At 41.7% G+C, this 18,683-nt stretch overlaps 1 protein-coding gene across 3 annotated transcripts; it reads left to right on the top strand.

The window, feature by feature from the left end:
* Nucleotides 1-431: 431 nt before the first annotated feature.
* trappc14 (trafficking protein particle complex subunit 14) lies at nucleotides 432-18,562 on the top strand. Of its 3 annotated transcripts, none has more exons than XR_003985573.1 (12): nucleotides 432-1,183; nucleotides 7,168-7,251; nucleotides 8,737-8,866; nucleotides 9,023-9,109; nucleotides 10,086-10,206; nucleotides 11,748-11,895; nucleotides 13,098-13,159; nucleotides 14,009-14,181; nucleotides 14,928-15,067; nucleotides 15,268-15,434; nucleotides 15,802-15,910; nucleotides 16,137-18,562. XR_003985573.1 is itself a non-coding variant. In XM_030430735.1 (12 exons), exons 1-12 carry the CDS (start codon nucleotides 686-688, stop codon nucleotides 16,138-16,140), a joined length of 1,767 nt encoding a protein of 588 aa, XP_030286595.1. In that variant the 5' UTR covers nucleotides 434-685; the 3' UTR covers nucleotides 16,141-18,562. The 3 variants fall into 3 exon arrangements, 2 of the variants coding, with proteins under 2 accessions (XP_030286595.1, XP_030286596.1); XM_030430735.1 differs by having other exon boundaries at nucleotides 434-1,183; nucleotides 15,758-15,910; XM_030430736.1 differs by lacking the exon at nucleotides 7,168-7,251 and having other exon boundaries at nucleotides 434-1,183; nucleotides 15,758-15,910.
* The last annotated feature ends 121 nt before the right edge of the window (nucleotides 18,563-18,683 follow it).

Below are 18,683 nucleotides of genomic sequence, written 5' to 3'. Positions count from 1 at the left end.
GGCACCATCTTTCTGTCTGGTATCTAGTTCTATATAAATCACCCCTGCCCCGATTTACTCTGCGTATGAATTAGATGGGTGGACAATTCTTACATTGTACCTTTAATGCTTCTTTACTGAAAGAACTACTACATCTCAGAGGAAAATGCTGTGCTTTATAGCCTTATACATTTGAAAACTGTAGTTATTTTGCAGATTCAGATTCTACATAGCCTACTAAACATGATCAGCTAACAGAGTTTGCTGCCTTGTTGTACATTTATATAATTATTTTTCCAAGAATGTTCCGTTATTTCAGTTATTTCAACAGTTTATTTGTATAAATGACTGATTAAGTCGTGGGGGGTCATTGTAGGCTACTTCTCTCCTCATCTTCTTGACGCCAATCTATCCTTTGTTTTTGCCTATTGGTGATTGATTAGTGTGGTCTCTTGAAGTTTGGGTCTCGGTCATCGTTTAACTGTCCTGCTGTTTGTATAGCCTCCTGTGAACGGAAACTGCAGGAAGGATGGACATCCTCCACTTGAATGTGACTTAAATCATGCCGTTCTCGGTTATAAAAAAAAAAATGTGAACGTTTAGGTTAGCTTGTCTTTTTGACACACTGATATGTGCTCTGTTACCGACCGCTGCGTCTCGTCGTCCTCGGTTTGCTTTCAAACTTCCAGCGGGTTGCTGTCACTATATGTTACTTCATGTTTACGGTCGCTTTTTGTCTGTAGAGATGGAGTCACAATGCCAGATGTCCATGTATTTTCCCGCCGCTCCGATAACGACTCTGTCGGACCCCTCGCAATATGCCAGTCTTCCGCGGCGAAAGCACGCCTACCACGGGGAGACCGTCCAGTTCCTGCTGGTCCTGCGGTCCCGGAACGCAGCGGAGAGGCGTGACGGCTCAGGCGGTGGTTTGCCTTGGAGGGACGTGATGGGCTCTCTGTCGGCTCTGGCGAGCGTGTGCGTCGCAGAGAGCCGCAAGCAGGGACCCGGTGAGGACCAGCAGGACCTCTATAGCAGCCACAGCGAGGACGGTGAGGAAGAGGAGCCCGGAGAATGGGAGTCTGGGACCTCAGACACCGGCAGAGAAAGAGCAGACGGCGGCCGGGGGTTCAGACGTTGCAGCCCGCTGCACACTCACAGCAAGTCGGCCAGTGATGGGCAACATTGTGCAAGGGAACCAGTGAGGGTAAGAAGACAGTGAAAGTAGTTAATACAGAAGTCATAATAATATTAAACAAGCATAAGCATTTCCCCCACATTTCCCTTTGCCCTTCACTGTATTTAGGCCTAGTATGAAGTCTGTGCCAAAGGCGAAAACAATAATAAATGTATAAGAGGGCACCTTTAGACTCTCTGTCATCACCTGGTGATAATAGGAAGTAACCTTTAACATGTTTCCTGTGTAGACAAAAAAAACCCCAAACCACTGCCTTATACTTCCTTTCTACACAGGCCACACTCTTCTCTCTTTTGTTTCATTTCATTCTCTCTGAGACGATCATCTACAGCCCTAACGCTGCCAGTTGCAGTAAGTCTTTCACACCTGTCCAGATCAAGGACTTTAAACGAGATCCAGCCTCCACTGGTCTGCGGACAGTGGAAGAGATAACCATCAACTTTTAGGGCATTTAGCAGACGCCTTTGTCCAAAGCGACTTACAGTAATTCCTACATACATTCATACACTGATGGCGGTGGCTGCTGTGCAAGGTGCCGACCAGCACACCAGGAGCAATTTGGGGGTTCAGTATCTTGAAAAAATCACAAATGCTCTCTCAGGCCAGATATGAGGTTGATCTTGGGGACTCTCCAAGTAAACCATTGATTTAGAGCTAACTCTTTCATAGGAAGACCACATTGAGGAGGCCAGCTTAAGGGAGCGGGAAGAATATGCTGAAATAGTGTCAAAGCAACGGGTGGCGAGTGAGGTGCAGGCCCACAAAGGGAGGATGCAAAGAATTCACAAGCCCGTCCCGCTGCAGGGTTCTACAACATGCCGGCCATCACGGGGCGCGAGTAGAATTGATTCAGATATTGATTTCCTCATCAGCATTTGTTATGTAATAAAATTAGGCCTACACGGGTTTACAGCTTCAATGGAACTGTTGTATTATGTCTGAGCCTACACACACATTTTACAGACATTACAACCATCACTGCTATCATCTTTGTTTGTGACGTGAAGCTATGCTTTGGACCGTTTCTTTCTCTACGCCAAGACTCCTTTTTACAAGGTTGACACGATTGGTTTTGCATTGTGCAACAGTCAGAAAAAAACCTGTTGGCAGCGGTTGAAGGAATTGATAAGCTCAAATGCGTTCTAAGGTGGCTGTGGATTTAGGGAGGAGAGCCATGGGTGTGGTGGACCTACCTTGGCACAAGCCTGAGCTTGATCAACACTGGCTGTGTCGTCGGCAAGGGTGTCTGATTATTGGAACATACTATGACCCAAGGAAATGATGATGTGTCCAGGTGCATCACAAGATGATTGCAACGGAACTATTTACATGTATTTTATAGCATAAAGAATTTGATCAAACTAGATTAGACAAAAAAAAAAAATTGGATTCCAATCAAAAATCTATTAAAATGAGCTTTCAGTTTCGATTATAGAAATTGAAACGCAGAATTGGTGATTCTAGCCAAGTATTTCTGACTTTTTTTTCCCTTCACCCAACATACTATACACATGTGCTAGGATCGTTTTGCCAGCTTATGTTGCCAGGCGAAAACAAAAAGTTTTGGCGTGTGCAGTTTTTTTTTTTTTTTTTTTTTTTTTTTTGATTAGGCTCATTGGTTTGTTTTTGTTTCATTCATTTTGGCCACAAGAGGCTGAAGTGCAGCACTACACAATATTTTCACTGGTAGAGATGAACTAATTGACAGGCCAGGGACTGGAATCACACGATTTTCAGCACGACTGCCTATCAGTGTCAGCTGCATCCCATTCTGTGCCGGTCACATATACACACAGCGCTCCCCGAGGAGATTGCCAGCCTGAACTGAAAGAGAGAGACTAAATACTGTATGTTGTTTACTCCAAATATGTGCTTTTTCTGCACACTCTCCTCTCTCACTGAGAAAGTTGAGTCCAGGCAAACGAGGAACGGAGCCGAAAAAAAGGGACGTCAATCCAGTCAACGACGGGATGTGTTGTGATTTGTTGCACCTGTTTTCTTTTGGGGTAAAGAAAACACTGTAGCCGAGGGTTAGAAATTGCACATTTACTTTGAGGATAAGGCTCTGTTGTCCAAACCAGAGCAGCAAACCTTTCTTTCCACTGACATGCAGGGCATTGCAGACAGACTCCTTCCTTCCATTTTGACCTTTCACAATAAGAGTCCCAAATCTACCAGTATACACTGCATAAATGTAATACAGTAAAAGGGGGTTAAAATTCTTGCAGACATTTCAGTAACAGCCCTTTAAAATAGCGGACAACTTGTCATTTTTATAGTTATTTAATAGTGTGAGTGTTTGTGTGTGTGTGTGTGTGTGTGTTTGTATGTGTGTGAGTGTGTGTGTGTGTGCGCGCGCTGTTAATTCCAATTCTTAGAAGGAAAGATGGCAGGTTAGACTTATTTCTCCATGTACCTTAAACCCAACATACATGGAAATGCTGAAACTGACAGCATTTGTAAAGATAGAATTGTAAATGGTAAAGGAAATGGTCATGGGAAACACGGAATGTGAGACTTGAAATGGGGAATAGCTACGCTTAAGTGGCAATTTGTTATTCATTAAATCAAAGGGAAATAATGTGCATATCATATTTTTTAGGCTACAGATTTCTTGATAACGAGTTAAACCAATTAAGATAAATCTATGAATGCACCTTGTGAATGTAATAACGACTCAACTCCTTCCTAATTTATCGTGCACTGACAAAGGAATATTCTAATGTTTTTTTTCTTGCACTTGCATTTCATATCCAGGAATTCTAATAACTCTACCACCCACCACCCAAGTCACGGATTGGCCACAGTTTCGAACCTTGACCAGACACGGTCCAGCCATAGGTTTTGACCTTGAGGTTTAGACTGCTCTGATGGAACGCAGGATTGTATAAGGACTTCGAACAATTTCAGCTGATGAACCCAAATTGTGTGTGTGACCTTTGGGACGTGCAGATAAACACAGAACATTAATCAACATTAGATCCTCTTGGCACGCAGGAGATTTGAATAATCAATGAAAATGAGCCGCTGTGCCTCAAGAGCTAATATGCGCATCGTCTCTCTTAATGGGAGGACATGCATCATTTCTGCTGCAGGGGGATGGCTTCAGATAATGGTTCCTATTTGGTCGTGACGTTTTTGCAGATTTTATAATGGGTGTGTATTGCACTCGTTAAGGTGCCGACACTCGTCTTAAGTTTTTTTCGCTTATCATACACAAATTAGACAGAAAAATGTAGAAATATTCCCTTCTTTCTCTTCTTTTCGGCTTATTTCAGCAATAGGACTTATACATTTGGTTGTGGAGGCTTTCAAGCAACAAGCACTCCGGCCAACTCCCTCACAGTCATTTTGAGCCTAAATTACTGGAAGGCAGACAGTACCAGTTTTTTTATTTAGAGTCTTTTCCTCATTTTTGACTCTACAAAAACATAATCCACATTGTGTTCAGCTACTTCTCCTGTCACTCAGGACGTACCACCAACAGCAGTAATAAAAGCACCAGCCGTCTTTATGTGGACCCAATTTCTCAATGACCCTCCAACCAGGGTTCCTCCTTTCTGACATTCTGCTTCTCCTTTCTAAAACAATCTCTTCCTCCTCCTCTTCGTGTTGTCTCCACCTCCTCCTCCTTTGTCTTCCTTCTCTTCCTCTTTGCTTCTCTCCATTCAAATGACGCACACATCGTGATGTAAAAATCAATGCAATGGATTCAAATATTAATCTTCCCCATCTTTGAAACAGCGTGAGATGTATTCAACTCTTCTGTCCCATTCAGAGAATTTGACTCATTCGCAGTGTAGCATCTCCTCATACTCCATCAGCAGCTTCTTGACACAAATCCGAGCCAGCATTGCAGCTTGGCTCACAGCTTATAGTATATTTTGAATCCTTCATACTCTCCTGGCCAATATGAATCTTCAGATGCATATTCGATTACGTTAAAACCACCAATTACGGTTGGCGTTAGCTTTACAACCAGCCTTAAAATGTTCACATTTTTCACATGTTCTTGGCATTTTTCAAAGTTTTAACAGCCAGCAATGTGCATTTGGCACCAGCCTTTCAACAGCCAGCATTAACAACCGCAGGTTCTTCAGAGCTTGTCTCCTCTAGTTAGAAACGTATTATTTCACCCACTTCCCATCTGCTAATAGTCATAATGATCATTTTTATGACCTGGAACAGCTTACCCGTGAATTATCTGTGGTGCCAGCAGTTCTAAATGTGATCTATGCATAAGTGAAGCGACGCCTGCGAGCTAGTTCAGGCAGTCAACTCGAGCTTCACTGCCATATACACACGTGATATGCTTCTCTCTCCAGACCATCCCACAAACGCACGCTCTCTATTGAGCGGGTTATTTAAACGCATGAATTTCCCTTCTCTCCCTCTGGCTCGTCAATGCTGCTGTTGCTCTGCACAAGCATCACCGCCCGCTCTTTCAGCCCACCACCAACCCCAGCATCCACCTGCAGGCTCTGTCTAGGGGGAAATATATTTAATCATCACTCCCCAATAGGGGTGTGCCAAAATATCGATACTACGATATATCGCGATATTTCGTCTTGAGGTACGTTATCGATACACTGGTGCCAAATATCGATATTTAAAAATTTTTATTTATTTTTTTGGCCCACCACCACCACCCCTCTTCGGGGGACAGCTTTATCTTTATTCAAACATAGGTATACAACCAAATCAAATTTAGAAAATGGTTTAAGTAGCTCTGAAACCCACACATACAGATATTTAATGAAAGCTGTAGTCAGTGTGTGTGTTAAGAAGAGACACTGTGCAATATACTCTTTGTTTACTTGGCTGTCATTCATGTGAAATTGATTGACAATGTTTTGTAATTCCTTTGAAATGGATGCAGTGCAGTCAATAAATTCTGAATTTCTTCAGTGACACAGATATCGTGATGTATCGTGGATGAAATTTCTTGCAATATATCGATTATCGCAGAATCGCCGTATCGTGATATTATCGTTATCGTGAGCAAAATATCGTGATAGTATCGTATCGCGAGGTACCTGGTGATACCCAGCCCTACTCCCCAATATCTCATGTAAACATATCTACGGGGAGCGGTGAGGTCAGAGCCTAGACGCCAAAATCTAACTATGTTCTGCTTGTAATAAACATTTCAAACGTGAGTTGTCTGACTGAACTGTAGATTGGTTCTTCACCGACGTGGCTTACACTTTGTCATGGTCATTACTTGTGAACAAAGGACTGAATGCAGGAGAGAGTGGACGCTTCAGCCATCAACATTGGAATGCTCTGGCTGAGGGCGTGAAACACCTTGTAGTTTTTCTTATATATATATATATGCACACAAACTAAACTCACAGCCACACCTGTAGTTCGTTCATCACAGCTCTTGACAGAATTACCTTTTGTGGCTCCAAGCCAAGAGTAAGACAAGGGTGCTGGTGATATAAGAAACACGAAAACAACAAATGGCATTCAAGGCCTGTCAGGTGATGTAAAGAATGTCAGTCACACGAAGAACGTCACATGTGCAGTATTTTCCCAAGACACGCCCCGAGGAAGGCATCGTTAGACCACAAGTCAAAAGCAGGAATTCCCTATGAAATATTGAACATACAAAACTCACCCAATTGGCCTCAGTGGTGATCTAAAATAAATTGTTTTCACAGATGAAAAAAAATGATCCTTCTCTCATTAAAGAAGCTCCAGTTTCTCTCTGACTGTATAGCCCAGCAGCCTTTAGGGTTGATAAGCTGATACTCATGGCGTGCAGCAATCAAATCAAGAAGTCACCTTCCATTTTTCTCTGTTTTCAGTCATTTTGCAGACCAAGCAATTAATTGGAAAATAATAGTTAACTAACCAACAAAGCATGAAGGTGTAATTTGCAGCCCCATTAGGCTTGCTCACTGGTGGTCTGAATGCTCATTGATTTCACATTTTGTGATACTCTGTCTTAATCTCTCACCCTGTGTCCTTTCCTTGTCCTCCTGCAGTCTGCTCTGGTGTCGGATGACCAGGTTATTTTCTGTCTCAGTGTCTCTTTGGACAAGCTACCTGTCGACACACTCAAAGCCAAGGTCAGACACACCTGCATGCACACAAATAGGGCTGGACATGACTGTGAGGTGATATAAATGTATTTTCTTACTGTGGAAGCTATTCCTTTAAAATAACTGGTTGTATGAGACAGTCAGATGCCAATTGCACATCAGTGAGTCTGAATTTTTTTTTTTTTTTTTTTTTTGCCTTTTCATGCTTTTAGTCCTAGGACAGATGAAGAGTGACAGTAAACAGGTTGAAAGAGAGGGTGCATGCTTCATCTATTGAACTACTGGGGTGCCTTAAGACTCTTGTATCCACAGCGCAATGAGGCAGATCCAAAGAGAAACAAGGCCAAAAGCCTGAGGTGGTCTAAGAAATGCCAGCATGTCACTGTGCATGACTAGGAATAAGACCTATTTACTGATAAATTCAAGTTTAATTATTTATTATGGCAGTAACAGAAGGGTAAGGAGACGAACAGAAGACAGAACAATACCACTATAGTGACACAAAATTTAAGTCTGTAGCTGTTTGCTACCTCTGGAGTTGGAAACCTGCAAGGACTTTTGACTCCACCCTGGTCACAGAGAAGTATCACTCCATTCTTTAGAGGCAAGCTAAACCCTCTAGTCTGCATCTTTGTGGAGGAGGATTCATACTCCAGCAGGATAGTGAGCCCAGACACATATCAAACCTGAAATCTACGCTGCTTACTCTGACTTGGCATCTGACTTGAAAAGCCCCTGAGTCAGATATGACCACCAGCCACGCCTGTTAAATAAAGCTGTCCTCTAACTGATCTGTACACTTGCTATAGGGCTTTTTTGTAAACCCTAAGGGACTGTTCTAATTTGTTAGGTCACTTCTACTCTAATTGTATTATGTAGGTTTTATTGCAAAGTTTTAGCAAGGGCAAAGCATACAGCTCATACGTATCTTAATTACTATTAGTCGTCATCAAGAATACGTGTTGGTAAAAATCACTATTTAGTATATAATAACGAATTATATAAGAAGGCTGATGCTGGATAAAATACTCAGATCTAGTAGAAATTGAGAGGGTCAGGCCTTTCGGCCGAGATGCCATTCCCTTCCCGCTGAAAGTACCAGTCTGTGGTAATTCACGACCCCATCCGAGGTCCCCAAATTTCCTCAAAGTCCAAACTTTGTGTCGCAGAGTGAACAAAGGAACTCTAATGTCCAAATCGTAAATGGTTGGTTAAAATTGGTTAATCAGCCGTGCTCTTAAATCCTTGTTGATTTCTGCTGTGAATTTCTTCACACATACTCTGTCTCATGTGTTGATCCAAAGAGGCAAAAGTCAGAAACTTTTTCTCTCCATGGTTCTTGTTGATGTATTCTTTTTCGATTGGCCTCTAATTTTATTTTTGCATAAGGACATCTCAGCTCATCTCTCCATTCGATGACTAACAGTCAGGTGATATCTTTGCACTGCTTAGTTCAACCACTTTTTAATCGATTCATTTCTTTGGTGTTTGTCTACCTGTCTGTGATGTCAGATTATAGTGACTGTGTGGAAGCAGGAGGACGAGATGGTGGAGGTGAGGGAACATGGCTACCTGACTCTTCTGCAGCTCAAGAGTCCAACACACACCTTCAGACAAGACCTCAGCACCTTCAAGACACAGGGTACACACACTCTTGTTTCTCTCAGCACCAGACATGACATCTGTGGGCCAAAGAATTCAAACAGCTGTAATTTAACAGATTTAACTGTCCAACACCTGTAGTGATGTAAAGTTTCTGGGTTTAACTGTTGTGTCCATGTCTTCTTTCCATTCCCAGTCAGCACCATCCTGAACGTTCTCCAACCTCCCAGTGTCCAGTGTCAACAAATGACTGTCTCTGGAAAACACCTGACTGTCCTCAAAGGTTGACCAACAGCTCATACTCACATAAACACACAGAAATCTTTAAAGATACACTTCTTGTTTTACATATAGCACCCCAAAAACCCTAGATCTCCATAAATATAGCATCTGACTTATGCCTTGGTCATGCAACACAAATTTCAATGTCATTAGATTGCTGCAACCTAGTGCCTTCTCCCTACGTGTTGCGTTTAACGTGAAGATGTGACCTGTGTTTACCTGGATGAGTGCGACCTTACCTTTCTGCAGAGGGGGGTTTGCTTGACGCGCAATCCGCTCACTCGGCTCAGGGGAGTTATTCAGTCCAGGTGGCCAGTCTGCTCTTGACGAGGGAAGTTCAGTTTCAAAAGTGTAACATATAAAAACAGATCTTCATTGTGGCGTGTCGATTCATGTCAAAGCCCCATAACTCTCTCTGTGCAGCTAATGACAGCTGATGAGTCAGAGCCACCAGTGCTGCAGGTGGAATGTCAGTTGTGGAATGTCAGTTATGACATTCCACCTCTATCATGCCTCAGGCTCTTAAAGGGAATTGGAGATGGCAGTCAGATTGGTTTGATTTATGTTCCGCTCAAATCACAGCTTTGACTTATTTGCACTACTCTGTTGTGTAATAAGGCCCTTTACTTTGAAAGGGGATATTCCTCTCAGACGTTAAACTGGTATTTTCTGTACAGTATCTGAATCTAATCTGGTGCCATTTTCTGATTGATAACTATAAGTATATCACCTACTTTCCCTTGTCATAGTAGGAAAAGCACAGGTGTTAATAACATTGTGCATGGCTCAGGCTCTATTCAAGTGTTACTAAGCCCTGAAAGTGTTACACAATATATCAGGGCTCATCATTTGTAGAGGGTGACGAACAACCAAAATGCAGCTTCACTGATGCTGTTTGACCCATCTCTGCAACTGTGACCGAATTAGAATGACTAAAAAAAACAGCTGATGAGCGATGATCCCCTCCTTTTCCCCAGTGTTGAACTGTAGCTCTCAGGAGGAGGTGTGTGTCAGAGATATGAAGATCCTTCCTAACTACAACTCGTCCTACCTCCCAGTGATGCCAGATGGCTCTGTACTCATAGTCGACAATGTGTGGTAAGTTCACAAGCACTTACTGTGCAAAGTTTCAGATTAACCTCATCCACATTTGAAGTATCGAAGTGTAAGTGCAAGGATGTGTAAGGATTTGTGACTGCATCTTGCATGGTTGTGACGCTATCAGCTTGACAAATCTCTCTGTAGACAGGAAACCAGCTAGACCGACATCTGTGAGCAATGGGCAAAATAAGTTTAGTCTGTCACGAACTACTACAGAAGCAGTTTTAAGGGGAAAACATCGCCTGCCAAAGCGGTGTGTCTGGTAATTATATAAGACACTGCTAAGTACTTTATCAAATACATAAAAGTTAGTCAGTTAGGCTTTAGGGTTTGGAAAAAACCTGTTGTGCCAGACTTTTTTGGGTCATGTCCATGCCTTTTTTCTGATGGAGTAAGATGTCAAAACGAATAGGAAATGGTGAAGAGAGTGGCATTGAGACGATAGTATGGACTGCAACCATTTGGCTACCCTCCCATTCCCCCAACTTCCGCAGGCTGGCTGGTTTCTCATGTGACAGCCATCCTTTGAACTCTTTTGCGCAGATAAATGGCGTGGGGAAGGGGGTTGCTGAAAGTTAAGATTGTGCATGCAACCAATGTGAACGCAGCTCTCATGAGATGGTGCAAGATTAAAGATGGCGATGCCCAGCTTCTAGACTACAAACCAAACAAGCTTTTCTCCTGACATTACCGGTAATAAACTCTCCAGACGTGACGACAGAATTGCTGTCATTTCTGTACTGAACAGGGAATTTCCGGCACTGGAATGCAGCCATGATTAAAAAGCCACTTTCACCCAGGAAAAACACTTCAACTTCAGCACTGTCAACACACTCACTACCCACTTCACACCTGTTACTGCTGACATAAAGCCATAAAAGAAACCATCCCGAACTTATAAGTATGAGAGACAATCTAGTATTCACCAGCATCCCCGAGCAAACCACAGACGACAGACGAATTATTGTTTCAATATTAATCTTGCTACTGATTTTAAAAAGCTATCAGTTTACCTTTTTCTTCCCTACTTTCTTTCCCTTCACTTTTTCGTTCTAGCCTACTCTAGTGACTCTAGAGACATTATGAAATGATAGCATGCTACCATTCTAAACTTAAACTGTGAACATGGCAAACCAGCTTCCAATGACGTTGTGAATATGTTAGCATTCTGATGTTTGCATGCAATAATCTCAAAGCACCAATACTTACAGTAAGTACAGCATTGCAGAGCTGCTAGCATTATTGTAGAACCTTGTCCATGTTCTGCTGGACTCAAGCTTGCCCTGACCTTCAAATAAAATGTAAGTGTGGGAACATCTGTCCAACCATAAACATAAAAAAAACAAACAAACAATGAAAACGTGTTCTTAACTGTTTGGAAGTAAAATAGAAATGTTCTCCGAGGACTAAGCTCCTTCTGCTGACCCCAGCTGTTCATCTCTTGCAGAATTCACTACATGCGGTTAAATCAGGAAACGTGTTTGGTGTTTGTTAGAGTCTGCTGACAAACAGTTCTTTCTCTGCGCTCTCCACTAAAGCCACAAGTCAGCTGAGGTGACCACAGCATCATTTTATCGGATAGACAACGAATCATCACGGTTACCCAGCATGCTCAGCGCCCTGGAGGAACAGAACTTCCTGTTCCAGCTGCAGCTGCAGGACAAAGCAGAGGAGGAGTCCAGTGAGGTGAGGAGTACAGATGCCCTTTACAGCCATAGGTTCAGTTATTTCTTCTTGGTGCAGTTGTCTTGAGAGTTAATTATTACATTACCTTGAGGTGACAGACTGTTTTCTCATGATAACAGTTTCATTTATCTCATAAATCTCAAGATAGCAAATTTTTCCATCCTGAGTTAACAAGATAAATGAACCTTTTATCAAAAACTAAAGGTCTTTCTCCCTTATTACTTGTATTACTAACATACTTAATTTGCCTCCTGTACCATTCAAACACAGCCTAATTTATAGTCTGTGTAGCAACAATCACTACATATTAATACTATTGCTATATTTATCTCTTACTTTTATTCTTACAGTAACCATTGTGTAAGTGCCCTTATATCAAATCAGTAGATAAAACATTTGAAGGGCAAAAGATAAAAAAAAAAGTTTGTATGGTTTGCTTTGAAACTCCCATGGCCAGCCCACAGAGCTGCATGGGTGTGTGTGCGCGCGCATGCGTGCGTGCATTATGGTCCTCTCTCAAGGATCATAAGAAGTTGTTTTCTCATGATAGAGTTCTCTGAAACATTTGTTATTTTGTGACAGTGACGTAGACAAAGTTAGCTTTTTTGGAAATCTTGACAAAATTATCCCATTATCACCAATTATACAAAATGAGTTATGTTGTGAAAATTACATAAAGAATTTGTGATCTAGAGAACCCAAATTCAATTTAACATGACCCTTTATTCAGTCAGTTTTACTCAGTGCGGTCAATGAGCGACAAACTGTAAATTAAAATATGCCCAAATAACATTTGTAATCCTGCTGCATGGTTAGGACTTAAATTGCCAAGTCTCAAACATCTGGCTTCAAACATCCACATTAGACACTGTCACTGACTTTAGTTTGAAAACATTTAATGTACTAAGCCTATAAGTTGCTGTAGATACTTGAAGATAGTTGACTCAGTGCAAAGACATGTCTATCTTTACACAGACTTGATTTGATTTTCATTTTTTGGGGGGACAACAACATATTGGATATACATTCTATAATTGTAAGTTGGATTGAATAATTTTTACTTTCGATTTGCTCATAGGATCAGAAAACAAAGAATATCACCAGACTTATCGTTTAAAGACTTTGATTGATGAAATGTACACGTTTCTAGTACATTCTCTGTGCAAATGTATGAAATAAGTTTACTGTCTATATTTCTGCAGGGTTTGGAAGTCCCATTGGTGGCTGTGTTACAGTGGTACACTCCGACCCTGCACTTCACAAGGTAACGTTTCTCCTCTGTCCAACATTTGGTATGTAGCCTATAAACCCAGACCTTGCCACTTCCCAGGGCCTTGGTCTGTGTGCTCATTGATCCCTCTCTCCACCTCTTGGGAGAGGGATGGCCACGTCACCATTGCTGGAGATCAGATGAATTCAGCGGCTGAGAATTGCGTCCTATCTGTAATGTTGCTGATTCCACTGGGCGTAAACTTACTTTTGCTCTGTTTCCCAAGACCTATGTAGCATCTACTGTTGGCTAATCTCTACTTCTTATCCATCATTGTTCCAAGACTTTTGAATAAATCTTTGACGTTTGAGAAGTATGTGTGTATTTTATCAATTTAAAACTTGGGTTCTACATGATTGACCCGGGTGGGTTCTTATTAGTAGCATTAGCAGTTAAAAGGGTGGATCTTTATGAAATGTTTGACAAGGAACCAAATGGGGTTCTCCAATGGGGACGAGCCAAAGAACTATATGGTTCTAGTTAGAACATTCTTTGAAGTATACAGTGAGATGTTTCAGTGCTGTGAAACAATGTAGTAGTATAATCATTTGGAGGATTTAATGGACATTTACTTTTCTGAATGTGTCATAGCAGGAAAAATATGGATGTAAGCGAAAACATCAAAAAGTAAACAACCGTATTCCACTTAAGGTAGCTATTTCCGGAGTCTTGTTATTGCATGTGCTGGTTCACTGTCATGGCTTACTGGGACACTCATTGGGGCAAAGCCATCGTTAATGAAATATGTTTCACTCGTGCTTTTCATGCTATTACATGTCTGCATTTCTATCCTGAAAAGGTCATTAAAGGAAATCAAAACACTGGTTTTTGCTTTCTCTCCAGATACATCTCTAGTTTTTACTCATTGCCCAGTATACGTTTGGATCGTCCTCGGCTTGTGATGACAGCCTCCTGTCCTAGTACTGTCAGGCCTCTGGAGCGCTTCTGGGTAACATACACCCTGCGGAACAACTTGCAGGATTTCTTGGGTGTCGGTCTCATCTGGAATTCTGACGGTGAGAACAAACCCTACTATCACGTTCTGCTCCTGCCTCATTATTGTGCAAATAGAATTCCACTCACTACATTCCATCCAGTTGAGTTGTGGTTGATTTGCTCAAAGGGACAACAATGCAGCCTCATTCAACTACCACTCTGTAAGTTTTCATTGCATTTTGTGATGTATATGATGTATATTCCAACTGCTTTTCAAAGAGTTGTGCACATGAAGACATTTTTCACTTTCGAGCAAAGTTACATACAAGTAGGCTCTGGTATCATCCTGTAATTTTCATTAAAATACCATTTGTAACGATGAGTTAAATTACAGAGGAGCTTGCTTCTTTTTTCAGATTTAAGATGGTAAGCCTAGCTTAGTAACTGAAATTCAAACTTGCCAGCACAATGTGTCTGTCCAACATGATTCTGTAAAAGGACAGATGCCTTAAAACTCTAACCTAATGCCTTTGCATTAAAAGTCCCACTCATTTCCTGGAAGGGTTGATTGACAAACTGGGACAGAAACAGCAAAGTAAAAGTGAAGCAAAGGGAAGTTGCATACTTGTTTAGTTAAAGTGTTAAAAGTAAGAAATCGCTAAAACACAACTATTAGAAAAGCTCTATATGCTGTCTGTAAGCAAACATTCTCTGGGTCAATAATCTTTCTATCGACACACTTTCTCATCCTTTCTCCTACATGTACCGGTTACCTGCTCTTCTCTGCCAACTTCTTCCTTCCTCTATCTACCAGTCTCTCCATCAGCTCACAGAGGAGGTCAGCAGGACACTGGGAAGGGGTCAGTGGTGTGCCAGTCTCCCTTCAATCGACTCGGACAGTGTAGGAAGGGCTCCTCCATCTCTTTCACCGTGGCCTTCCAGATCCTTACGACTGGACTCTTTGAGGTACTAAATACAGAAGTGTGTGTAGGTGTAGGGATGTCCCTGCTTCCCTTCTGTCTTGTCTAGTTTTGTCGCACAATTGCACATTAGTTTCACATTATTCATTGTGGTGATTGTTTTATTTTTTAACACTGCTACATTCAGTATTACTCAGAGTGCTCTCCAATCTTATCCATCCCTTTCTTGCTCCATGATAACCCCAGTTGAGCCAGCATATGAAACTGAAGCTCCAGTTCACAGCCTCTGTGTCAACTCCTCCTCCTCCTCCTCCTCCTCCATCATCTAGCCCTACAACTCTGCTGGAGAAACACAGCCCAAGCCATTCTCAGAGTTTCTACCAGCAGCACCCACCCAGGTCTCACCAAGTTAGGTAGGGAAGGATCAGTGTGTAGCAACATGCTGTTTACCATCTCTTTGTTAAGAATGTATGAGGAACACAGGGGTATAGTGGGACAGATCGAATATATCTTGTCATTAATTTAGCCTCTGAAAAAGCTTTTATGAGGCACTAAATCTCTGTTCCTGATAGATAAGACTTCACTCACCCTAACCCAAAAGTTGATGTCATGTAATTGTAAGATCAGTTCAGTTACAAATCATTGCAGATATCTTGAAAGACACAAATGTTATGCAGAACTTACATGTTCTATCAAAAACACTGTATCTTTGACTCACTGCCTCTGCTGGCTCTAGGTCAGGCAGTGTGATGGAGTGTCAGGCTGTCACCCCTCCTTTAGGATCTCCAATGATGCGGTCTCCGCCTGACGGCATCATTTCCCTGGAAAAAATAGCCAAGAGAGAGTGTAAGGTCTTCGTGCAAGAAACCAATCCAAGAGGACACAGCAGGTAAGAAAGTAGCTTTAATACTTTTACATGTATTATGAGCTCTAAATGATGACATGGCCTATTCCAAAAAACATTCCTTTTTATCTAGCGGTACAGTCAGAGTGGTCGTTTCAACTGTCTACACACTTACCAGAAACGTACACTGGTACAATTCTGGTAAAAATTCTTAACTAAAACTTGTCAAAGCGTGTTTTAAGCAAATCTTAACCCTGTTCTCTCCCTTCAGATGAACTGGAAAGGGGGTTTTACCGGAGAAACAAACATCGATGTGTGATCCCTCTGACTGGCCAATAGAGCCTCATCCTTATGGAGACATTTAGAGGGAAACAATGTGCTGCAGGAATCAGGCCTGGATGGAGTGATAGACGAAGGACCAGAGAGTAATGTAAACATACATTGACGGATTGAAAGCGGAAGGTTGTGGAGTGATGGTGCAGGGCAGAGATAATAACAGAATGGAAATACTCTGGTGGAGCCACAACAATTCCTCATTGCACCGATCTATCACATCCATGCTCCTTCCATGAATTACCTCCATTCCTTTGAATCGACATCCTGGGTTTAACCCCATCAGAGTTTTTGATAGGGTCCCCCCACACACACACATTTACACATTTTTTGACCCTTCTTCAAGTCTTTGTTCAATGTTAATAAGTGTGTTGTTTTCATTAGTTATAGTTATTAGAGTATATTTACGCACATTTTAAGGAATCCGTATTGATTTTTTTTTCGTTTTTATGGCAGCTCTCATTTTTGTATAGGGCGTCATTGGAAAACCCCAGATTGCCCGCTTGTGTCAGGCCTTGGAGCACAAATAAAGTTGGAAGGATCCAGGAGTTGTGTTTTGTAAAATACATTTGTTTGGCAAATGTAAAAAAGCCTCGCCTGGGGGTATTAATATTGATAGACTTTTAGGTTAAACATTTTTTTTTAACTGCAGAACAGCTACATGACAACTTCACCTTTCCTGAATTGCATAGGAAAAAGAATACATTTAGATATATTTTTATAGATAGAATTTGGATGTGAGTGTGAACTAGACCAGTACAGTCTTTACACTGGCTAATTAATTTAAATCTAATTATTGTAATGCCGTCTATTTATTGTTAATGTTGGATTGTTAATTTTTCTGTTCTGTACAATTAGATTTCGTTTTTTTTGTCACATACATTCCATGCTCTTATACGTGCAGCAGTGTACAAACACCATTTACAGTGCAGTCCCCTCATTTCAGCGTCCTGTAGCTGAAAGCCCAGCTGCGTATCATAAATAATAGCTGCCAGTGACATACATCTGTAATATGAGCCTCATGTGCATGCAAAGTATGGTCCAGCTGTTAGTAGGGGTGGTTGTTGGAATATGCTGCTCAGAGACAGTTTTTGTGTTGACTTGCAGTTTTCTACAATCCACACTTCCCCCTGTTATCACAGTGATCTGCCCGCTTAATCAAATGTTCAGTCTAGTGGAATGTACATCTTCAGTGACATCATAGGCTCTATCGCACGCCTGGTGCACAGCGTTTAATTTTTATTGCTTGTTTCAGACCAACGCGGTTGTCCTTTTCTCGCCCAGCGCCCACGTTGTGTAGATAGCAAATGTACCTGCGCCCACCTGTGTGGTCATGTGCACTGATGGAGGATTGCTATCTTGAGGCGGCGGAAAGCAAAAGCACCATAGACCAACCAAAAAGCTGGCTAAAAGTCAAAGGCGCAGTCTGTCTCCTGATATTTGCTCCTCCTACACAGGCAGGTTCACAACGTACATGCTGAACACAGTATTGTTGCTGCAGAAGGTCGTAACAGTACCATTGTTCGTTTGAGACTTGCTATCTTTCTTTGTTTTGGGTCAATTTTCCAAAATCCCTGATTGCAGGGAATTGAGAACTTTCGTCATTAAGGACGTATTTCACGCCTCTCATCCCGCCCGTTACTGATCAGGATGATACGTTTTATTACCTGACCCGCCTGATCAGTCTGAGATCGGTGCACAGATTATCTGCTATGTAACTAGCAAAATGGACTTGGAAATGCCCTAAATGTGCTAGGGTGCTGCGCTTTGCTACAGAACATCTTAATGGGGCCCCTAGTGTTCTACCGCCCAGGTGGTTTTCAAACCATTGAACTGCTTTTGTGGACAACCCTATGCTAACCAGCCTCTGTAACAAAAGAGAGTGGTCAATTGTGTCAAAAGTCTTCAATAGGTCTAAGAATAATGTAGCGCAGTGAAAACCTTAATAAAAGCAGTAAAACCAGGCTGTAAATTATTTAGAATGCAATGTCTTGACAAGAAGTATTTTAATTGGTTACGTGTAAGGCCTTCTAACACCTAATTAAAAAGTTTAGATATGGGCCTATAATTGTTGTGATTAGCTGGATCTCCACCCCGCAATTTTCTATAGCCAGGTTAAAAATGTGTGTATAAGTTTCAGCAAAATACTTGGCAGCAATCTGTAAGAAATAGGGGTCTGAACCATCAGGACCAACAGATTTCTTGGTGTTTATCCTTTTAAGAGCATCATATGCTTCATTTCTGTCTAAAGGAGCAACGTCAAAATCAAAAGGCATGTTTCCCTTTGACAAAGAAACATTTTGAGTCATTTGTTGTGTAATCTTCCTCTTCTGCAATCAAACAATAAACTGGAACTGGAACTTGTCTGTAATCGTTTCATTTTTCAACTTCAATGTGTGTGGACTCCTGCTCTTTCTGTTGCCTGAAGACATCGACTTCAAGACCTTCCAACGTTGTTCAGGGTTTTTTAAATCGTAACACATTT

This window comes from Sparus aurata, chromosome 10 (assembly GCF_900880675.1).
Source record: "Sparus aurata chromosome 10, fSpaAur1.1, whole genome shotgun sequence".
NCBI lineage: Eukaryota > Metazoa > Chordata > Actinopteri > Spariformes > Sparidae > Sparus > Sparus aurata.
The sequence above is the reverse complement of the archived record's forward strand: the minus strand, read 5'-3'. Positions and strand labels throughout refer to the sequence as shown.